This window comes from Ictidomys tridecemlineatus, chromosome 3 (assembly GCF_052094955.1).
Source record: "Ictidomys tridecemlineatus isolate mIctTri1 chromosome 3, mIctTri1.hap1, whole genome shotgun sequence".
Lineage (NCBI taxonomy): Eukaryota > Metazoa > Chordata > Mammalia > Rodentia > Sciuridae > Ictidomys > Ictidomys tridecemlineatus.
Window position 1 is genome coordinate 25,985,946 of NC_135479.1, and position 23,391 is coordinate 26,009,336.

The window sequence follows — 23,391 nt, forward strand, 5'->3', positions numbered from 1 at the left end:
CACCTGCCTCCCTGCAGCTGCAGCCAGACACACATGAATATGTGTGTCTGGTGTTCATGTGCACACAGGTGTCTGACATGTGTGGGTGATTTTTTTCTGGTGTCTTATGCACATGTGTACAGGGGTCTGGCATATATGCACTGGGTGGTGTGAGTGTGTGTTCTTGTGTTTGGTGTCTGTACATGTTGTATTGTGCAAATAGCATGTGCACAGTGTTTGAGTGTGTACATGTAGGGCACATGTGCACATGTCTGGTGTGTGTGGGGACGAGTGTATGTGTTGGAGTGGGTCTCAATCCCTTGGAGGGGTGTTGGTACAGACCTGATTCAAGCTCCTTGCTGAAGGCTTCCAGGACATAGAAGCTGTACAGGACCTCAGAGGACATCAAGGCCACCTCTCTACCTGAACCCTAGGACATTCAGCAGTACCATCAATGGGCTGCTGTTGACATGTGGGGCACATTGTGTTCAGGACTGCCTGTGTTGCAGGGCACTCAGCACCCCAGCCCACTGAGTGCCCGGCATCCTCAACACTGTGACAACCCAGCCTTCCTCCCTCACTTAGTGCTTCCACCAACGGCGGGAGAGCCCCAGGTGAGAGCCCTGCTGCTTCTGACCTCTGCTCTCCTATTCCAGGCGCCTGCCAGAGCTCCTGCAAGATCTCCAGCCCTTGTCTGAAGGCAGACAGTGGAGCCTGTGGTCCTGACAGCTGTCCCTACTGTGCCCGGCCGGGAGCAGGGGAGCTGGAGCCTGCCGACCACGAGGTGCCTGATTCAGACAGCGAGGCTGTATATGAATTCACACAGGATGCCCAGCACAGCGACCTCCGGGACCCCCACAGCCGGCGGCGACGGAGCCTGGGCCCTGTCACAGAGCCTGGCTCTGTGCTGGCCTTCTGGAAGCTGATTTGTGACACTTTCCGGAAGATTGTGGATAGCAAGTACTTTGGCCGGGGAATCATGATCGCCATCCTGGTCAATACCCTCAGCATGGGCATCGAGTACCATGAGCAGGTAGGAGTGCAGGCCAGGCTGGCTCCTGCCAGCTGTGTCTCTTCTCTCTAGGGCCCTGTCACCTCCTCCTGCCTCCTGGGATTTGGTTCCTCTCTTGGGCTCCATTCCTCTCCGTGCTGCTAGCCTGCAGGGAGGATGGGAAGGGGGACATGTAGTGATGTACGGGGACCCTGGAGGGTGACTACCGTGAGTGCCACACAGTTTCTGAGTGTGGAGGTGGCCCAGGCAGGGGCAGGTGTATTCTGTCTGGGAAGGCTTCTCAGAGCAGGCTGGCTTTATGTGGCTAGACAACGAGTTCTGACTGGCATGTGGGGAAAGACAGGTCCCTGGAAGGCACTTTGGGACTTTGGAGAAGGTGTAGCAGGCAGGGGCAGTGATGGGGGGTCCCCAGCATTCACCTAGCTCAGTGGGTACTGGTGACTGATTTGAGGCCAGCCTGCAGATGGGAGTCAGGAGAGGCATGGTGGCTGGGCCTGGGGTCATGTGGGGTCATGCAGGGAGCAGTCTTGGCCTGGCCCGGGGTCAGGAGGCTGGCTGTGAACCAGGGTGGCTCTAGGTAGATGACAGTGCCCAGCAAGGCAAGATGACTTGAAGCCAGAGCATCTGAGATCTTGTTCTGAGGAGCGGGATGTTTAGTCAGGAGGAGAGGAGGCTCAGCGGGGACTGGCGAGCTGTCTTCAAATATTTGAAGGGCTGTCATGTGGAAGAGGGAGCAGGCTGCCTCTGTGGGGCAGACGGCTGTGAGCTGTGGGATCTGGGCTGAGGGGAGGAAGACGTTCTCCCTCTTGGAGCTGCTCAGAGACAGAGTGTGGCCTGGGGGGACCCCACTGGCCTCTACCCCACACATGTTGGGCTGCACCGTGGGGCCTCACAGCTGGCTGGGCTTCCTCCCTCAAAGCCAGCCCTTAACCTGGCCCTTAACCCTTCAGACTGGTCTTTCAAAAGGAGAGAGGCCAGTGGGCAGGATCCTTCTGTGCCCTTCTCTCCTACTCTCCTCTTCCAGGTGTTGGTGCCCCCTGGGGTAGTGGGGAGGGACTGGGCCACCTTCCCTGGTTGGGAACCAGGGAATTTGCCTCCCCACATCAGGGGCCGAGGCATGAGGGGACTGAACCAGCACAGCACACCATGGAAGGGGCTTCCTGACCAGGTGGGACCTGGCCAGGGCAGGTGGGCGGGTGTGGTGGTGCAGGCACAGGGCGAGGAGGATTCTGGGTTAGGACTGGGGAGCAGGTGTAAGCTGGGGCTAAAGCAGACAGGAGGGTGTTCACCTTTCAGGAGAATCAAGCCCCCTACCCCTCTGACCTCTGCCCCGCAGTGTTGCAAGGACTTAGCTCTTACCTTCAGCCAGACGCACCCCCCGCCACCCCCCACCCCATCACTGTCGCATCACACTGGCTCTGGCTGTCCTTCCTCTTGCCTCAACAGCCTGGCCCCCAGCAGCTCTGCCCCTTTCCTACCCTATGGAGGGGAGGAGGGGGGTAGGACACTTCTGTGGTGCCAGCAGGTGGGCGCGCATGGCACCGTGGTGGGCGTGTTGTGTCTGGGCTGCGTGGGGCGTGGGTGTGTGTGCACATGCTGACTCTGCCGCCTCCCGGGGAGAGGTGCTTTGCTCTGCCAGGCGGGTGGGGGAAGCTGAGGTGGGGCCAGCATTTGCTCCTTCTGGGACCTAGGTGGTGGCAGCCCATAACCTCTCCTGACTCTGGCTCCCATGCCTACCATGAACCTCAGTCTTCTTTGCCTCACCCAGTGCTGGCCATGGTCAGCTCCCTCCCCAGGGGGCACATGCTCCGAGTCCCCATTCCCTCTGGGGTGTGCACCCAGCAGGCCCTCCCAGCCAGATGCTTGCTGATGGAGGTTTTGATTGCACTGGGAAGAGGCTGAGTCACAAGACTGAGGGCATATGAAGCCACAGCAAGAGGGCTTTCAGTTAGATGTCAAGAAGGATGCCCCTCAGAGAGGAAATAAAAGCCATCAGTCGGGGTGCCTGCAGCACCTCCTTGCCCAAGTTCCTGCCTGAGGAAAGTGAGGGACCGCCATGGTTTCTGCTAACCCCCTCAGCAGCGGGGAGGTCTTCCTCCGTGGGAGCAGTATGTGGTGGAGAGAGGAGGACCTAGTTGCCGAGGGCCCCATGGGGTGAGTGGGAGTCCCCAGCAGGCTGGGCAGATGACTGATGCTGCCCGGCAGGCTCCGGGGCGGGGGTTGAGGAAGTCCCAGAAGCGGCCATGGCCCTGTGCTCACAGGCACTGCGGCGTGAACGTCCCGCCATCTGGGCCCCTGAGCAGGCTGGAGGGGGTGCCAGGGACAGGAGGGAAGAGACATGTGGAGCTGAAAGACAGGGACACAGAGGGGGCTCAGAGCGGGAGATGGGGAGACAGGAAGGAGATGGAGACCTAGGAGGAGGGAGACTGAGAAGACAGAGACAGGGGAGACAGAGAAGTGGAGGGAAAGAGAGAGTCACAGACAGATGGAGGCACAGAGACGGGGACCCAGGTGCAAAGGAGGACAGAGACAGGGCAGGGAGGGGGAGACAGGGACTCCGAAGGCGCTGACTGCAGGAGAGGTGGCTTCAGGAGGAAGAGCTGAAGGAGACAGGGAGGGAGGCCGAGGGAGGCCGATGTGATGGAGGCGCGCCGGCCGGGGCTCCTGCTCTCCCTGCAGTGCTCTTAATGAGACGATTTCATCCATTGATCCTGGTATCAATTGGATAGGGGGACACTGCAGAGGGGGTTGCTAAGTGTGCCCAGAGACAGATCCCCAGCCCTCTCCTCCTCCCTAGGTCCCGTCCTCTCCCATCCTCTCCCAGTGCCACCTGCTTTACCTGTCATTCCGTTTCCCTGTCAGGGAGGATGATCTGTCTGGTGGTGGCAGCCCATAACCTCTCATGACTCTGGCTCCCCAACCCCACCCTCTCCACTTGCCTCTTGACAGAGGGAGCACCACTTTGTCATACCCCACCCTTTCCAAGGTTGGCCCCATGCTTCCTTTGACCCTTAACCACCAACTGGCTGAGAGCTGGCAGAATGGGTATGCCCAGGGGACTGGTAAGAGGGACAAGGATGCAGGATTTCGAGGAAGGAGCAAGAACATAACTGGGCTTAGAAAGTCTGTGAGCTGACTTGCTGAGCACAGGTGTGTTCCCAAGCCCCCAGGAGGCAGTATGTGGCACCCGTCCATCAGCCATCCCTGTGCATAAGAGCTGGCCTAAGCAGTAACATGCGGATAAATGTTTAACATCCAGCCCTCAAAAAAACAAAGCAAAACAAAATCTGGGTGCAGTGGTGCATGCCTGTAATCCCAGCTACTTGGGAGGCTGAGGGCAGAGGATTGCAAATTCAAGGCCAACTTGGGCAATTTAACAAGTCTCATCTTGAAATAAAATTAGAAAGGGGACAGGGGATACATATCAATGGGAGAGCTCTTGTCCTGTGTGTGCCAGACCCTCGGTTCCAGCCCTAGTGCTGCAAAACGAATTCATTAAACAAACTCATCAATTGATTATATGAGAGTTTAAAAGACAAACCAACCTTGATGTGTAATGTTCATCAATTTCCAGGGTGCAGATGCCCCCACCATAGCCATTTTCCAGCTACCAACATGTCCCCGGATGTGAAACTGGGAAGAGATGTACTCGGAGCTGTTGGAGGGACAGGTTGGGTGTAGTCAGTGAAGAAAGGAAGGCAGGGCACAGGACAGGTAGGGCCAGTGGCACCAGACACAAAAACTAAGTACAAGTCTTCAGAATGTGTGTGGCACTAGATGGGAGTTCAGATGGACAAGTGATAAGAGGTGAGATTGGAGGAAAGTCATGTCTTGAAAGGCTTAGACAATAGTTTGAATTTTATTCTGAAGATGCTAGGTCCTCTCCCTGCAATGGAGACTGTGCAGGGGGGCTTTACCACTGAGCCATATCCCCAGCCCTTTTTATTTTTGTTTTGAGACAGAGTCTTACTAAGTTGCTGAGGCTGGCCTCGAGCTGTGATTCTCCTGCCTCAGCCTCCCGAGACATTGAGATTACAGGCATGTGCTACTGCTTCGGGTAGATGAGAGGTTCTCAACAAAGATTTAAGCAGGTCAAACATCAAAAGTCCTCTGGAAGCTATGTGTGGAGTAGAAGGAAAGGAGGGGAGAAGAAGGCAGGGGGCCAAGGAAGACTACTGAAGTGGTCCAGGCAGTTCATACTTTATGTTTTTCTCTGGAGGTGGAGAGGAAGGGGTGAGGGGAGGTAACAGGCAGACTCAGCCCCAGTTAGCTATTTGGGGGAAGAGAGCAGCAAGGATAACTGTCAGGTTTCTGCCTAGAGTTGAAGCATGAGGCTTGAGCAGATTCAGGCTGGGGGACATCCTGGTGCCATGTCCAATGGGATTGGAAAAGAATTAGTCTTGGAACCTGTCTCCCACCTGGGGCTATACTGGAGCAAGTCCCTTCTAGGAGGACAGGAGGGTACAGGATGGGGTCTTGGGGGCTCAGGCACTTCCTAATCATCCTCTTTCTGGCTCTGAGTCACAGCAGGGGTGCAGGTGCTACCCTTGTATTCTAGAAGAAAGATGAACAGAGGGAGGGAGGGTCCAAGGTAGATAGCCTTGCAGGCCAGGAGAGGACAGGGTAGGGGACAGTTCTGCTCACTGCTCAGATTCTGGGCCCATCTTGTCACTCCAGATACATGTCTAGAGGTTTCTATTTATAAACGAGGTTGGCTGTTCACTGCCAGGAAAGCTAGAGGTGGGGTGGGGGTACCCAGATGTGGTAGGTCTCAGCTTTTTTTTTTTTTTTTTTTTTTTGCATTGGGGACTGAACCCAGATGCACTCTGACACTGAGCCATGACACCAGCCCTTCAAAAAATTTTTTATGTTTTGAAATTTTGAGACAGGGTCTTGCTAAGCTGCTTAGGGCCTAAGTTGCTGAGGCTATCCTCGAACTTGCAATCCTCCTGCCTCGGGCTCTCGAGTTGTTAGGATTACAACTAGTGTGTGCCATTGGGCCTGCCCAGGCCTCAATTTTTGAAGGGAGTTGCAGATTAGATTTTGATTCCACTGAATATTGAGAAACTCTCTCCCCAGAACACACACAGGCAGATACCCCATGTGGGGCCTTTGAGGGCAAGGGTTCATAGATGCCTTCCACTCAAGCCTGTCCTTTGGCTTCCAGGTAGAGGAATTTGGGGCTGGGAAGACCTAGCCCCCACTAGGAGTCTCGGGGGTGGGAGCAGGAAGGGTGCTGTTGCAGAGGCATCTGGTTGAAGGGTGCTTTCAAGCCTTGGCTCCAGGCTCCCCACGCCCCACAAGGGGTGCACATCCTGAGCACCGCACACTAGAAGAAAACACTAGAATGTCAGAGGGCTGAGGAGCAGAGCCAGAGCCCCCAAGAAGTGTAGGTTCTAGTGGAAAAGTCTGTCTTTTCCGTGGACCACCAGTGCCAAACGCCATAAAAGGCACGCTGGGGATGGAGGAGAGGTGCTCACCCCCCAGGTGAGGGGTTTGAAATGTCTTTGTGAAGGAGGTGGCTTTGGAGGGAGGGCTGGGGGGATGAGTGGAATTGATAGCTAGGGGCAGGAACGGAGAGGTCTAAGTGGAAGGATGAGGGGATCTTCTAGAAGACTGACCGATAAAAGCACCGGGTGACTTGGCAAGAGGGGTAGGGGTGACAGTGACGTGAGTCCAGCCTAGCAGTTGAAGGAAGCCAGAGCTTCCAGTAGGTGCAAGCTGCACTGGGGAGGGGGTGCTGGGGACTATTTCTACTGTTGAGATCAGAGGCAGTGAGGGCCCTAAGGAGAATGAGGGGGTGAAGAGGCCAGCAGGCAGGCTCTAGGGACCTGGGCAGCTGACTGTCAGGGAGGGAGGAAGGGCAGGCCTGAGTCCTAGATAACCCCCAAGTTCCAGTTCAGAATATCCAGGAATGGCGAAGGCAGGAAGCTGGGGGCCAGAGCAGGTTTGGAAGAAGAGGTGAGAGGGTTTGTTTTGGAAGTGCTGAGTTTGAGATGGCTGTGGGCCATGCTGGGAGGGATATCAGGCAGGCCTTGGCTCTCTGGATGAGAAGCCTGGGGGTTTGGAGGGAGATTGTTTAGTGTCCTCTACACCCCAGTGACAGCTGGAGAGTTGGGAGTGGGGGTGATGGTGGAGGGAGGGCGCCAAGCGAGGGGTGGGGGGAGAGCGGGCTCAGACTAAGCCCTGTGGAATGTTGGCCCAAGGGGAGAGCAGAGGGAGAAGAGCCCCAGGAGAGGCAGGAGGTGGCTGCACAGGGTCAGGGAAGCCAGGGGAGGCCAGACACAACGAAGGAGGGGCCGGCACAGACAGATACTGTCAAGGTGTCCACTAAGAGGAGGGCAGAAAAGATGGCCTCTGGAGAGAGCTGGCATGATGGGGCCCACAGTTCAGGGGTGTCCGGGCCTGGACTCATGCAGGAGGTTTCTGCATTTCAGCAGAGAGGAAGGAGGGTGGAGAAGTGGGGGGTAACTGATGGGAGGGGACCCTGGGGGGGCAGAAGATCAGATTCTGAGTGTAGAGGGGCAGCTCCCTTCCAGGAGAGGATGCAGGTCTCAGAGCAATGGAGCAAGAGACACGGTGGGTGGAGGCTGGGGCTTGGGAAATGGGGAAGGTTTGGGGCAGCTCCAGGGAGACAGAAATGAGACCCGGAAAGGTGGGAGAATAGAGAACTGAGTGCAGGCATAAAGCAGCCCTGGGGCCACCCAGCAGGCTTCGCCTGTCCAGTCAGCAGAGCTTCATCTGCGACTCGTATAGCCATGCTCAGCAGTTCTAGAGCTGCAGTAGGGAAGCCGTAGGCGTGGGGACTTACCTGGCCCTCTGAAGCCTGCGCCGAGGGCAGCCTTTAGATCGTCCACCATGGGCTCTAGTTTAGAGGTCGTCCAGGTTGATGCAGGACAAGGCTAAGTAGCAGGGCCTTGGGCTGGCTGTCTGGAGGCTGAGCCAGACCTTGGGACACTGTGCCTGCCTGGCTTGTGTGTTAACTAGGAGAGCCTTTGGGGTCCTGGGAGATGGTGGGGAGGGGTTAAAGCCAGCCCTCAGCATTGCCCCTGGTTAGGGGTCACTGGGGGCACAGTGACATTGAATGGGGCACAGTGGGCATGAGGGTACTAGAGGAGGTGTCTCAGAGAGGCCAGGTTCAAAGCTGAGGGGGAAAGAGCAAGTGCAGGATGAGACCTGAGAGACCCTCTGGGAACCCCCTGCCGCCCAGGTGTCCCTGACTTCCCACACCTCCTTGAAGGCTCTCCTCCTGCTTACTCAGTGGTAAGCACCCCATCACTGCAGCCCATCTGGACCCCCTCTGCTGGGGGTGGGGCAAAGTGGGCAGCAGGGCCATCAGAAGCAGAGGTGAGGTGAGGTGAGCCGAGGAGTCCCAGTCGGGGAGCAGAGATTTCAGGCTCAGTGGAGCAGGTGGAGCTGACAAGATGGGAGATGGAGGTGGCACTTGAGCAGGGGTAGGGTGCCTTGTCCCTGCCCTCTCCCCAGCTCTAGCAAGGCTTGTTTACCCCCTTATGCTTTTCTGTGAAAGGCACATCACTGTCATCCAGAGCTGGTTCTCAGCCTCCTGCCTAGACCGCTGCAGTGTCCCCTAATTGGTCCTCATCTCTCCCCTCCAAGCCATGCGCATGCTGCCACCACTGCGGCCAGATTAATCTTCTTAATGCCAGGCTTTGCACATCTCCAACCCCCCCACCCGGCACCCTGAGCCTCAATGGTGGGACTGTGGGTAGCAGAGGCAAGTCCAGCCCCAGTCAGGGAGCAAGGCCGTTCTGTCTGGGCCCTGCCAGCCCTACATCCCTGTGCCCCACCAGCCCTTTTCACTTTCCGGCTGGGCAGACTGCTGGATCCTGGGTCCTGAGTCCTCCCAGCACACACCTCTTTCCCTGCTCCTTTGCCACAACTGCCCCCAGCTAGAGATGCCTTCATAGGCATCCTCCTGCCTCTTCCTCCCCACTGGCCCGCTGACCTCAGCTGCTGCAGGAATCCTGGTTTTAGACACTCTGTCCTGTCACATCCGAGTTCTGCTATGACTATCACTGCCCGTGGGGCCACCGAGCTTGGCCCCGGGGCTGCAAGTTTCACAGATCGTAACTGCTGTGCCCTGCAGAGCAGCCTCGTGGTGAGGTGGTGTTACTCTGTTTAACAGAAGAGGCCACTGGAGATCTTGGGACTTCCCAAGGTCACACAGGTGGAAGTCTCAGAGTTGGCAGGCCTCTTGTGTTCAGGTTCAAACCCACCTTTGCATTAAGAATGTTCTGCACACAGAGGACACTATAAAGGTTAACCAAAGGAGCTGCCGTGAGTCCAGGAGCGTCCTGGAGCTGGGAAGTACTGAGCACTTTTCCTGGGGCCACAGTTGCTGCAAAGTGATAATCTGAGTGGAGGGTAGTTGGGGGGAGATGGAAGCAGGGGGTTTAGAGTGAGCACCAGCACAGAGAAGCAGGCTGGGGCCTAGGTGCAGAAGCTCAGGCTGCCTGGCCTCAACTCACCCAAGTGCCCAGTGGACCTCGACTTCTGTGAACAGTGGGAAGGACACCACCTAGACCCAGGAAAGGATTTCTGAAGCTGGAGGGAGTCAGGGAGTGGAGGCTGGATTCAGATCCTCTTGTGTGTAATCTGGTGTGTGTGTGTGTCGGGGGGGGGGTGTCTTGAAGGCAAAGGTGTGAAGAAAGTGCAAGAGATTCAGCTGAGTACCTTTTTCAGGGAGCCATGTCCCTCCATCAAGTTCCCATTCCTTTAGGAGCCTCAGTTTCCTGGGCTGTCAGAGAGGCTCCCATCCCTCCCTCATTTGGTTGAGAGTGTGGAGGAAATTAAATCCTGGGAGGAAGGTCCTTAGCCCAGTGCAAACCATGGTGGGTACCAGCAGGAACTGACTCTGCCTCTGCCCCTTCCAAGCGGCAGTGGCTGTAATTATGGCTGTGGTCCCTGGGGCAACCATGTTGCTAAGATTGTGACTCTGTGTCCTGTCCTGCATTTGCAAAACGTTCCCAGTCTCCAATTTAGTAACTTGGACAGATCTGGCTGTCTGGGTGGGGGTTGGGGGCAGGCTTTTTTTCCAATGGATCACTGGGTCCTAGAAAGGAAGCATCATAGCCCTGAAGTGTGTGAGGGAGAGGTGGACAGGGCCGAGGGAGTGTACCTGGACCCCTCCCACCTGTCAGGAACCCCTGCTTCTCTAGAGCTGCTTTACCAGGTCAGGTAGGGGCTTCAGACTTTGCTGCCATCTTTCCCGGATGGGGACCAATGCTGCAGGCCCTAAGGGCTGCCCGGCACCATCCTCAGTGAACCTGTCGTCAGCGTGCAGGTGAGCAAGGTGTGCACTTGTCCACCAGCTGTCGGTGCCACCTACTGAGAGCCCCGTTGATAAGGTCAGAACAGGATGAGAACAACCTCTCTGCACACCAAACACAGTAGTAGTCTTTTTAAGATCCATTAATCGAGTAAATACATATCAAAAGCTGTGGTGTTTTCAGCTACTTTTTAAAAAGTATTAATTTTTATTTTTAGTAGCTTTTTTGAAGTCTCTTACTCAAAATACTTGGGACCTGAAGTGTTTCGGATTTTGGATTTGGGAAGATTTGCGTATATGTAATGAGACATCTTGGGGATGGGACCCATGTCTAAATACAAAAGTCATCTGTGTTTTGTATACATTGCCTGAAGGTAATTTTATGTGTTATTTTTAGTGCGCCTGTGTTTTGACTCTGACCTGTCACATGAGGTCAGGTGGGAATTTTCCACTTATGATGTCATATTGGTGCCTAATAAGTTTTGGATTTTCAGATTAGGGATGCTCAAACTGTATAAATTTATATGACCTAAAATTAGGTGGGACATACTGCACCTAAATGTGATACCTCAGCTGTGCTTTCACATCCACTTGTTCTTTATTGCCAGGGGAGTATGAGGGATTGAACCCAGGGGCACTTAAACCACTAAGTCACCTCTCCAGGCCTTTATATTTTTTTATTCTGAGACAGTGTCTCACTAAGTTGCTTAAGGTCTTGCTAAGTTGCTGAGGGTGCTCTAAGTGATCCTCCAACCTCTGCGTCCCATGTTGCTGGAATTACAGGCGAGTGCCACCAAAAGCAGCTCAGCTTGTTCTGTATTCATTCATCTCTGTTGATTCAAAATATAATTAAACATTAGAAGATGCATTATCTGTGCAGTCCATCTGTGTCTGGATTCACAGGCCCCTCACTGTCCCCGTGGTTTGGGTCTGAATCCTGGCTGTATAGTGTTATTGGGGTCAAGGTGGTGTGGAGTCGGGCCCTATCCCAGGCTCTTCCTGCTCTGTGACTTCAAACCAGTCATCCATCATCCCTTGATCTCTTCTGCTCATCTGTAACAGCAGAGGGGGGCTGTTGTATAGAAGGCATGAGGTGAAGCAGGTGGTGAGCCAGGGACCTGGGAAGCATCACACCTGTGTGGTTTGTGCTCATTATTCTTATCCAGTCCAAGACTGGGCAGTCAGCAGAGTGACAGATCCACTGACTACCACGTCCTGGCAGACTGGACTTGGGAGTGCAGCAGGAGGATCCACATAGTCAGAAGCGATCTGAGCTCTGGGCTTTATCTGCATGAACACTGGCCACTTCCCTGCCTCCTACACTGTGCTCACACTGGAGGGACTAAAGGTCTTGTCTCTATGTGACCCCATTAAGGAGGTCAGGTGGCAGTGCCCCTTCTGCCCCCACTCAGTCTGCAGAGCAAAGACTTGCTCGAGATCTGCCGGAGCGGCGGGCTCTGTGCCACAGCAGCTCCAACTGTGGCCACTCACCCTCTGGTCAGCTGGCTCTCTTCCCACCATGCTGACCCTAGCCCTGCCTCCAGGCCTGCCTTTGGACAGAATCCTGTGCATAGGTTGAAAGCGTGTCTTTTTCTGGGTAGTCATGGCCCGAGGCCTCCAGTGCCCTTCATCTGCTAGTGAGAAGCCCCTTCCTTCCAGCTCTCCCAGGTTGGCCACACAGATTGGGGCCATTAGGATACATTTGGTGATGCTCAGGAACTGGCTTCATGCTTGGGCGGCCAGACGAGGCAGCTGGGTAAGCAGGAGGAGGTGTCTGATGGAAGGAGGGCCTCGTGTGCCTCTTTCAGTAACTTGAGCTCTTTGAGGAGCTACTATTGGGCTTTTCTTTGATCTTTAACCTGTCAGGTGGGCAGTGGGCTGCCCTAGGCCAGCCGTATCTCTGCCCTCATCCCAATTATGCTCCTCTCCTACCCTCAGCTGGAACTGGGCTCCTGTCCTCCCCTCACCCTTTGGAGTTCAAGTGCTGCCACCCACCCGACTCGCCTTTTCCAGTGTATTCACCCTTTACCTTCTCTCCTCTGAACTCCTGGATTTATTCTGGCACTGAGGCGGGGTCTGAGGTCACTTGTGGTTGGTTATTTGATTGTTTAGTGGGTGTACGACTTGGTTCCAGCTGGTCACTGAGCTCCTGGGAGGCAGGAGAGTGGCCAGCGTGTTTTTACAGCTCTCTCAAAGCCTGGAGCCTTGCTAGGCATTCAAGAAGGGTTTTGTCATTTGCTCTTCTGAGGACCTCTCTATGATGTATCCTTGGTCCCAAACCCAGACCCTGGAATTACCTCCAGTGTTTTGGCCAGAGAGGTTGAGGATCTTGCTGAAGGTAGCATAGTGACAGAATAGGCTAAGAATTATCCCGGGAGTCCTGGAGCCTTCCTGCCCAGGGGGAGGCTCCTTTCTGCCCATCAACGGGCACATGACGGGGAGTCTGTGCGTTCGTGTTCGCGGGTGTGTGTGGGGGGAAGGAGGCAAGCGTAGCCAACGGCTGTTAACGGGCGGCTGCCAAGTCCACGGAGTGGTTGTGGAACACGTGTGACTGCATGTGGGGCTGTGTGACTGGGTGTGCATGTGAAGCCTGTGGCCTAGCCATCTGATGTCAGCCAGAATCACTGCCCTGCTGTCCTGGGCTACTCTCCTGGTCTGGCAGTCCAGGACAGAATCCAGGAGCTCCCAGGGGAGATAGAGTGGAACCCACACACAGGCCCCCAATAGAACTGTGTCCCCAGAACCTGAGACTCAGCCCTGGAGAGTAGCTGAGGGTTGTGGGTTTCAGGTGACCTTTTCCTGGGGTGATTGCTCTTAAGTTGCATTTCCTCTTGGTCCCTCCGAGGGTTCTCCCCATGAGCCAGGGCATCCAAAACCCCCTCCTCTCCAAGGTTGCTCTTCTTGTCCTCATCCCTGGGGCCCCGTATTCAGGAGGACTGGGACACAGGGCTCAGGGACAAGCCTGCTACTTCATGCCCCCCTGCCCTCCAGCCCGAGGAGCTCACCAACGCGCTGGAAATCAGCAACATCGTCTTCACCAGCCTCTTTGCCCTGGAGATGCTGCTGAAGCTGCTCGTGTATGGTCCCTTTGGCTACATCAAGAACCCGTACAACATCTTTGATGGTGTCATTGTTGTCATCAGGTATGACTGCCCCCTACTGTCTCTTGCTAGAAGAATGCCAGCAAGGTGGCTTGGGGTGAAGGACCATGCATCTTGTTCTTCTGGGGTGGAGACAGTCTGGAGTCAGGCCCCATTAAACCACAGGCCTTGCCATTCCCTCCAGGCAGGGAACTCTGGTCTCCACACTCTGCTTCACACCTTGCTCTCCTGAAACTGGGGTTCACGGGTTCCATTCTCCTCTCTTGTCCTCAACCCTACTTAGGCCTGGGGTGGGTGCAGATTGGGGAGTTGTCTTTGGTGAGGAGCTGGAAGAGGAGTGAGGCCCAGCCAGCTGTCCCTGCCTGCAAAGTGCTTGGAAACCAGCTCAGACACCAGCGACTTACTTTAGGGTTTTCAAGACCTTGGGAAAGTATTCCAGCCCCCCAGGCCCAGGGCCAGAAGAACTGCTTTATTGCTTTTTGGAATTGGCTTTAAATTTCATTAAAAGGGAACAAAGCAAATATTCCATAACTCGAAGCAATTGCATTGGCCAGATTTAGGGAGAGGGCTGCCTGATGCCAGGAAGTGATATTGGCCTGGGGAGGGTGGAGGGGGCTGGGTTCATTACCTAGATCCTGACCACCTTGGGGGCTCCTGCCTGGAGGCCAGAGGGCCCATCCATGCCCCTTCTCTCACTCTGGACTGGCCGATTCCCTCACATGTGCTGCATCTCTGAAAGGGAGGGCAGGAGACAAAGGTACTATGGCTTAGTCTACCTGCCTCGCCTCTCCCCCGCAGTGTGTGGGAGATCGTGGGCCAGCAGGGGGGCGGCCTGTCGGTGCTGCGGACCTTCCGCCTGATGCGGGTGCTGAAGCTGGTGCGCTTCCTGCCTGCGCTGCAGCGGCAGCTCGTGGTGCTCATGAAGACCATGGACAATGTGGCCACCTTCTGCATGCTGCTCATGCTTTTCATCTTCATCTTCAGGTGAGCATCGGCTAGCAGGCCAGATGTGGGGCTGGAGGCCTAGGGTGGGGAGTGCTGGGCCCTGACCCTGTCTGTGGCTCCCTGTGTCCTCAGCATCCTGGGCATGCATCTCTTTGGCTGCAAGTTTGCATCTGAGCGGGATGGGGACACGCTACCAGACCGGAAGAATTTTGACTCCCTGCTCTGGGCCATCGTCACCGTCTTTCAGGTGCGAGGGTCACAAGACAGGGGGTGAGCAGAGGAGGTTGGGTGCCCGGTCAAAGCCCTGACTCTTGCTCTCTGCCCACAGATCCTGACCCAGGAGGACTGGAACAAAGTCCTGTACAACGGCATGGCCTCTACGTCATCCTGGGCTGCTCTTTACTTCATTGCACTCATGACCTTTGGCAACTACGTGCTCTTTAATCTGCTTGTCGCCATTTTGGTGGAAGGCTTCCAGGCAGAGGTAACCCCCTGCCCATCTCACCTTGCCCAGGGCAGTTGTACTTCCAGGAGGAATGACTGCCTGTCTTGAGCCTCCTCCCCCTTCTGCTGTAGACTGTGAGGTCTTGGGAGATCTTTCAGGCAGCCCCGCAGACTAAGCCAGGGCCTGAAGAGTGGCTGGAGGGAGGTGGAAGTCACGCAGTTCTCATGTGGAAGATGGTATAGTTGGGTGGGGTCCCTGGGTTACAGGTTAGTGACCTGTGGGCTTCTCTCTCCACCAGCTAGACCCTTCCCCAGCAAGTCAAATGAGCCAGGGTCGGGCCCACAGTGCAGCTGGACCTAAGCACGGTGCTCTATGGGACATCTGGGGGAGGGGACAATTTCGAGGGGGGGGGTGTGGGAGGCTTGCGTGCAAGTAATCTGAGCTCAGGCTGAGCTGATGAAGATGCCACCAGAGCCCGGGCAGGGCTGAGCTGCCCAGGGTGAGAAATGAGCCCAATTAGTGCGGGCATGGCAGAGATGAGCGTCCTATTTCCAGCCCAGACTCCATCACCTTCGTCACAGGCAGCGTCATCAATTAATATTGATTTACATTGATCTTGCCCTGGCTGTGCCAGGGTGCAGTGTCTGCCCCAAGGACCGCATCCCCTCCTCGCCCTCAGCTCTACCTCCCTTCCCACCTAAGCCCCCAGGTCTAGCCCATCACCCTAGCAGCTCAAACACGGCAAGTTGGCCCAACCTAGAAATGCTCCAGGTTGGGCCTGGAGAAGCTCTTGGTCCATTTCTCTCCGGGTGACCCGGATGAAAACTCCCGCTGCGGCCTGGTCTATAAATACCCAGCACACGGTGGAAAAACAAAAATCTATTTTCCGACTCTTTCCCAGCCTTGCAAGGGAGGGCTGTTCCCCGTGGGCCAGGCCAGGCTGGTGGGGTGCGGGTTCATCTGTCCCACACTGGCCTTTTCTCCCCGCTTCCGTTTTAATTCTGTAGTTACCCATTATCACATTTCCTCCCTGCTGGGTGGCAGAGGGCAGCCTATGGAGGAGGCTTTGGTGGTGGCTGGGCTTCTTGCAGGGAGGGAGGGCCATTGGTGCTCTCCCTGGAATGGGGTGCTTCTTTGAGGTTTCCCTGAAGAGTTGAGGGTGCCACAGGGTTCCCTTAAGAGTCAGAGTGTCTAAAGTTCCACTCTGGGTCATCGCTCGGGGCCCTGCAGGAGGAGGAGCTGAGTAGGGACTGGTCCCTTTATCCCCTTACAAGCGGCAGCTCCCGACGGCTAAGCCTCTCTAGAAAAATTTCTGTGGAACTCTGTGAAGGGAAATGGAAGGTACCTGAAGCCTGTGCCTGTCCTCACTGCCCTCCAGCTGGCATGGCAGTCCTGGGGTGCCCAGTGCAGACAGCCCCCTCCCCGCTGCTCGGCCTTTCTTAGCACCTTGTTAAATCGAGTGCAGCTGAGCTGGCTTGGTTGCTAGGCAGCAGTGATGTCTGAGTGTGGGAATGGAGCTGCTTGGCCCTTGTGCCTGGCCTGGTCACCCTGGCCCTGCTGGGCACTTGTGAACTGCTCCAGTATGGGGGGCCGACAAGGGCCCCTGGGAGCCACAGCCTCCTCAACTTTCAGACTATAAATGCCCTTTCCTGGAGGGTGCCACCTCAACATGGTGACTTGGGCTGTGATGCTGCAGCTGTGGGATGGGGTGGAGGAGCCTTTTGAGATCCTCCCTGGAGGTGAACAGCAGCTGTGGTCCTGAGTGCCTCCGTGAGGTCCTGAAGTGCCCGCGTGAGGGCCTGGACCTCCTGTTCCATTGTCCTGCCTGTGGTAGCATGGGTGAGGGCTGTCTGTCAATGCCAGTGACCTGGACACCTCCACGGCCACCTGCCCTCTTTGGTCTGGGGTTTCAGGAGTCCCCACGGTCTGGCAGGGGAAGTGGGTTTGCTTTTGTGATATTCTGGAATTTTATTTTGGTTTGTCTTTACAAATAAGACAACCTTCTTCCATGGAGGGGGTGGCTGCTCCCATTTTGGTGGACTTCACCAGCAGGAGACCTCAAGGGTAGCTCCCCTGCTGGCCTTGCCACCATGCCAAGAGGTGGGGAGGAGGTGGCGCTGGGGATAGAGCCTGCTTTGGCTGTTGATTTTTCTGACTCGCAGGGGGGCAGTGCCCTGAATTCCTGTATATTTATCATCAACACACTTAATTAAATGAACAGGCAGCAGGCCCTGTGTGCGGCCATTAATTGGTACCAAACAACATCATAGCCATCATCCCAGTGTTAACTTGTCACATCCCATCCCACACAGAGCAGTTGGATTCATTCTGATGTGAAGGGACTTGGACCCAGAGTCTGAGAAATTATGAGGCCTGATTTTGCTCCTCACTGAGGCCCAGTCTGAGGCTTTTGTCCTCTTCTCCTTCCTGTCCTCCCTGCCCTTCCCCGTGTCGGCTGCCCCAGAGCCAGGAAGAGCGGGATGTGCGGGTTCACAGCCCGCACCCCCTTCTTACTCTGCATGATTCAAGCCATTTTCTTAACTTCTCCCGACCTGGGGTGTTGGCCCTGTAAGATGGTCATGGTGGCATCACTTCCTGTCTGTCAGGGAAGCAAGCTGTGCTGATGGGTAGTTTTGCTCTGCCCAGCACACTCTCCGTGCATGGTAGCTGATCACTGGGGGCTTGATCCTTCCCTGCCCTGGACCCCATCTGGGCGGCCTCTGCCCTCACCTTTCAGATTCATTCTGGCCTGGGGGCCTGTGGTTGAATTCTGGAAGGCTGTCCTGTCCCACCCACCCGCCACTCCCCACCCTGTGTCTCTCATTTCCCCTGCTGTGGGGTGTGCAGCCTCCTCTTCTTCCTCCTCTTTGGACACTGCTGATATTTGAAGGCTCACGCGAGCCTGTGACCAGCGGCCCTCCCCTGCCTCCCCCTCTCCCTGTAGGAAATCAGCAAACGGGAAGATGCGAGTGGACAGTTAAGCTGTATTCAGCTGCCTGTCGACTCCCAGGGGGTAGGTACGCGATCATGAGTTGGCATGCCCCTGCGCCCGTGCCCCCTCCACTGCGCCTCCGTGTCTCTGTGCTCGTGTTCACGCTCGGCTGCTGTGCAACCTGTGGTTGATGTGGTGGTCATTGGTGTTGTGAGGTTTGCTTCGATTTTAAGTCCCTTCCCCTTGAGGACATGGAAGGGAGGCGCCTCCTTGCCTCTGTCCCCATCAACCTGCAAAGGGCATGTTCCCGTCCCTGCCAGGCCTCTGGATGGACTGGAGAAGGAAGGGACTTAGAATCCTCTGTGTGCACGTGTGTGCGTCCTGGAGGCGTCCCAGATGTTCGGCTTCCGTGGAGTCGAGACCTGTGGCCACAGATCATGCTTCCCCGTCTCTCTGCCCTTGATCCCCTTCCCTGGGACCCCATCGGAGACCCCACAAACTGCCTCAGCTCAGGACAAGTCCTTAAAGGATGTAGGAATGGGGCGTGGCACGTGCCCAAATGAACCAGAATTTCAGACTCCACCTCTGAATCTCTGGTCCCCTAATCACCCAGCCAGCTACCTCAGGCCATGTGTCTCCCCTGGCCCTGTGTTGAGCCTGTGCCCTGCCTTTTCCTGCACCAGAACTGGAATTTGGGGCAAAGTCAGGATTCCCATAGGACCCCCATGGTGCTGCTCATCCCAAGCAGCCCCCTGGAGATCCCACTTGATAATTAAAGGCCTCGTTAGGGATGTAAACTGAGTTAATGAAAATGATCCCCCGAGACACCAATTACCCAATATTTATGTCCTTATCAAAAGTAGCAATCAAGTATTTTTTAATAACTTCTTAAGGAGAAGTGTGTAATTACTGGGGAACCTACTGACCTGCTAGGAAGGAAGAAAAAACTATCCCAAAGATGACAGAAGTAAAAAAAAAAAAAAAAAAATGGGGCCAGGGAGGGGCCCAGGGCTTAAAGAAGGTGGAGGGCAGGAGCAGAGGGACTGAAGTGGTGACCTGGGGCTAAGCGGCTCTGACCGGGGTCTTTCAGTTTCCCGCCAGGGTCCTGGAGTCTGAGGCTCAGGGGAGGGGAGCCATGGAGAGAAGGCAGGGGGCTTCAAGTGGACTTTCAGGATTGAGGTTCTAGTGATCATTGTCCCTAGCTCCTCCAGCCTGTGTCACCCGCCCACCCAGCCACCCCTTCTCCCCGAAGCCAGACTTGGTGCCAGTCCAGTCAGGCTGGTAGTGCTGTGGGCTCAGGATAGCCGTGGCCTTTTTCACAGTGTGGCTGGTGGGAGGCAGAGTCATGGGAGTCCTGGGCCCGAGCCTGGGTGGTCTGGCCTGCACCGGTGCATGCCTCCTGTGTGGTTGCTGGTTCCTGTGGCCTATATATATATGTGGTGTGTGTATGTGAAGAGAGGGAGACCTTGGTCCATCCCGATGACCTCTGCCTGGCCAGGGCCCTAATGGCCCACTGCTCCCCACCTTAGGGAGATGCCACCAAATCCGAGTCAGAGCCTGATTTCTTCTCACCCAGCGTGGATGGCGATGGGGACAGGAAGAAGCGCTTGGCCTGTGAGTACCTCTCCTGAGGGTGCAGCCCCTCGCCCTGGGGCAGCCCTGAGTGGACTCAGGCTCTCTCCCTGTCTCACCCTGTAGTGGTGTCTCTGGGTGAGCACCCCGAGCTGCAGAAGAGCCTGTTGCCGCCTCTCATCATCCACACAGCTGCCACACCCATGTCGCTGCCCAAGAGTTCCAGCACAGGCCTGGGCGAGGCGCTGGGTCCCAGCTCCCGCCGTACCAGCAGCAGTGGGTCTGCAGAACCAGGGGCGGTCCACGAGATGAAGTCACCGGTAAGGAGCTCATGGGGTGCCCAGTGGTGGAGGTCCACGGAGGAAGAGAGAGTGGAGGAGGGGTCCAAGGGAACCGTTCCAGAGCCGTGGGTCAGGCAAGGCCTGGGTGTGCCTAGATAGACCCCAGGGCGGTCAGGGCTGGCCGTGCAGACAAGAGGGCTCCCTAGCTTCGGAGGCCAAAGAGCAGGGTGCTAATCCTGCCTCTTCTGTCCTCTCACTGAGTGACCTTGGCAAAACTCAACCTCTCTGAGCCTCTTCTGTGAAACGGGGGCAGATGCTGCATCCTCCTTTCCTGCTTCCTCGTCAGAATAATCAAACCCTCACTTAGTTCCTGATTCTGTGCTGGACATTGCTCTAGACCCTGCTCAGAAGCCTCTAGGTGAAGTTAATCCTCACTCAGCCCTAGGAGGTGGGTCCCATCATTGTCCCCATTTTACAGCTGGGACCTGCCTCTCAGATGGCTGAAATGAGTGACAGAACCAGCCTTATAGTCCTGGAGGCTGGTGCCAGCACCCATGCTCTCACCATCGTTTTATTTTTAATTTTTAAGACTTTAATTTTAATTGACAAATGGTCATATATATATTTATGGGATGTACATATTGATGTGACGTTTTGATACGTGTATACATTATGGAGTGATAATGTCACACTAGTTGACATCGTCCATCACCTCGTGTACTTTTGTGTGGTTATAAACGTCTAAAATCTACTCAGGCCATGTTTCTCCCCTGGCCCTGTGTTGAGCCTGTGCTCAGCAATTCTGAAAAATATACAGGTCATTGTTAACTATAGTCACCATGTTATTGCAGTAAATCTCAAAAATTTATTCCTCCTGTCTAATTGAAACTCTTTTTTTTTTTTTTTTTTTTTGGTACCAGGGATTGAACTCAGGGGCACTTGACCCCTGAGCCACATACTCAAGCCCTCTTTTGTATTTTTTATTTAGAGATAGGATCTCGCTGAGTTGCTTAGCACCTTGCTTTCGCTGAGGCTGGCTTTGAACTCATGATCTTCCTGCCTCAGCCTCCCAAGCCACTGGGATTACAGGCGTGCGCCACCACGCCCAGCAAAACTCTGTACTCTTTGAGAACCATCTTCCCATCCCCGTCTCCTAAACCTCTATGAGCCACCAGTCTGCTTTCTACTTGAATGAGTTCAACATTTTTAGGTTCCACATATAAGTGAGATGGTGCAGTATTTGTGTCTGTGTTGCCTGGCTTATTTCACTTAGCATAATATCCTCTAGGTTCATCCATGTCAATGTAAAAAACAGAATTTTTAAATTTTTAACAGCTGAATGGTATTCCTGTGTGTGTGTGTGTGTGTGTGTGTGTGTGTGTGTGTGTGTCCACGCACATGTGCTGTGTTTTCATTTCATCCATATCTCAGTGGATGGATACTTGGATCAGATATCTTGGTTCTTGTAAATAGGGCTGCAGTGAACTGGGAGTGTAGACTTCTCTGCCACATACTGATTTCAGTTCCTTTCGATATGTGTCCAGGAGTAGGATTGCTGGATCCTACAGCAGTTCTATTTTTAGTTTTCTGAGGAACCTCCATACTGTTTTTCCATAGTGGCTATAATCATTTTCATTCCCACCAACTGTGTGCAAGCGTTCCCTTTTCTCCACATCTGTTTTGATAATAGCCATTTACAGGTGTGAGGGGATATCTCATTGTGGTTTTAATTTCCATTTCCCTGATGATGGGTGATACTGAGCAGCTTTTCCATCTGTACCTGTAAGCCACTGGTCATTGTTATGTCTCTTCCTCCTCCTCCTCCTCTATCTCTTCCTTCTTCTTCCTTTCTTTATTTTTGTACTACAGATGGAACCCAGGGCCTCTTGCATGCTAGGCAAGTGCTCGACCACTGAGCTACATTCCCAGCCCTGAATGTCTTCTTTTGAGAAATGTCTACTCTGGTCCTCTGCCCGTAATTTTAATTGCGTTGTTTTCTTGCTATTGAGTTGTTTGAGTTTCTTCTCGATATTATTTTAAACTGCCTCTCAGCGATGATGATAATACTTCTCTTACCAACTAAATGTTATTGCCATATTGGCTTTAGCCATGGAGGCACAGGGAGGTTTTAGAACTTGCCTCAGGTCATGCAGCTGAATGGGGTGAGCCATGGTCCGAAACCAGGCATTTAAGTCCAGAGCTCCTGCTCCCACCTCTACACCCAATGTTGTGACAGGCAGGCTCATAGGAGAGGGGTGCATGTGAAGTGACCATAGCTGAGGCCACTCCTTCTCTGCCCACCCCCAGCCCAGTGCCCGCAGCTCTCCACACAGCCCCTGGAGCGCAGCAAGCAGCTGGACCAGCAGGCGCTCCAGCCGGAACAGCCTTGGCCGCGCCCCCAGCCTAAAGCGAAGGAGCCCAAGTGGGGAGCGGAGGTCCCTGTTGTCTGGGGAGGGCCGAGAGAGCCAGGATGAGGAGGACAGCTCAGAGGAGGAGCGGGCCAGTCCAGTGGGCAGTGACCATCACCACAGAGGCTCCCTGGAGCGGGAAGCCAAGAGCTCCTTTGACCTGCCGGACACACTGCAAGTGCCGGGGTTGCATCGCACAGCCAGCGGTCGCAGCTCTGCCTCTGAGCACCAGGACTGCAATGGCAAGTCGGCTTCTGGGCGCCTGGCCCGGGCCCTGCGGCCCAACGACCCTCCACTGGATGGGGATGACGCCGATGATGAGGGCAACCTGGTGAGGCCCCCATGGGCACAGCGACCCCTCACCCAACCTTGAGAGAGGGCAACTGTGCCTGGCCTGGCAGGGTGTGCGCTGCCATTCCAAGCCCGGGGGGTCTCTAGAGGTGCCTAGCCCTGGAAACTGAGCTGGCCTCTAAGCAGCCCCTTTTGTCCTCTCTGCCACCCTGCTGAGCCCCAGGTCCTTGTCATGCCTGGGATTGCGGTTCTGCTGTCCTTGGTGGATATGAATGGTTTCAGGCAGATGTGTATGAATCTTTCATAGCCCTCCCCCTGTGACTCAGAAAGACCCATCACTCATCTCTCTAAACTGATGTCCCCCCTCCCGGCCTCTTTTCTCATCTGGTCCTGATCACAAGCCTTGATTTCCAGCCTGTTCCTACCCATCCACCCTCCCCCAACCTCTCATCACCCTCTACCCTGGGGATGGATGGGCAGCAGGACCCGGGATGCAGGGTTAGCACGTGAGAAGGGTCAGTGTCTCCTCTGCCCAGGTGTGTCTGAACAGGCAGCTGGGATGAGTACAATGTTTGATAATTGATGCAGCTTCCAAGCCCGGCAGGGAGGGAAGGAGGAGGGCAGGCCGGGGGCTGGGTTGGAGGCAGGGATGGGAAGAGTGGAGCTCTCTGGAAGGGGTGCAGGGGAAGAAGGGGACACGGAGAAAGGGACAATGCTCAGGGGAGGGGAACCCACGTGACTTAGAGATTGGAGGTAGTGTTAGTAATAAGGGAAGAGAAGCAAGGCAGCGGGCTGGGCAGAGGTGGGGGAGGGTGGACCAGATGCGGGGCCTGGAGCTGCTGAGGAGTGGGGGGCCTGGGAGGCCTGCTCCTGCTCACGCTCCAGTGCCCCTCCACAGAGCAAAGGGGAGAGGATCCGAGCCTGGATCCGAGCCCGGCTCCCTGCCTGCTGCCGCGAGCGTGACTCCTGGTCTGCCTACATCTTTCCTCCTCAGTCGAGGTAGGTCGGGAGCTCTGGCAGAGCCCCTGCAGGGCTATCCAGGGCTCCTAGGAGTAGCACCTGCCTTGGGAGCATGAGTGAAAGGCCTGGGGAGGTGGCCTCCAACTGGGAGAGCCCTCAGGGGTGGGGGCTGCAGG

General features: G+C 55.3%; 1 protein-coding gene across 24 annotated transcripts in view; it reads left to right on the forward strand.

Annotated features, from left to right (window-relative positions):
* The window catches only part of Cacna1g (calcium voltage-gated channel subunit alpha1 G), a 63,632-nt gene that overhangs the window by 15,802 nt on the left and 24,439 nt on the right, over positions 1 to 23,391 (forward strand). For 15 of the 24 annotated variants that reach the window (XM_078042220.1, XM_078042218.1, XM_078042225.1 and 12 more), the window contains 10 exons: positions 636 to 1,012; positions 13,272 to 13,423; positions 14,180 to 14,365; positions 14,459 to 14,573; positions 14,655 to 14,810; positions 17,716 to 17,784; positions 19,233 to 19,317; positions 19,402 to 19,595; positions 21,864 to 22,295; positions 23,154 to 23,254. In XM_078042220.1, the coding sequence (XP_077898346.1) occupies positions 636 to 1,012; positions 13,272 to 13,423; positions 14,180 to 14,365; positions 14,459 to 14,573; positions 14,655 to 14,810; positions 17,716 to 17,784; positions 19,233 to 19,317; positions 19,402 to 19,595; positions 21,864 to 22,295; positions 23,154 to 23,254 (1,867 nt within the window). The remainder of the gene's footprint in view (positions 1 to 635; positions 1,013 to 13,271; positions 13,424 to 14,179; positions 14,366 to 14,458; positions 14,574 to 14,654; positions 14,811 to 17,715; positions 17,785 to 19,232; positions 19,318 to 19,401; positions 19,596 to 21,863; positions 22,296 to 23,153; positions 23,255 to 23,391) is intronic. The other 9 variants (XM_078042222.1, XM_078042235.1, XM_078042224.1 and 6 more) reach the window with 1 other exon arrangement.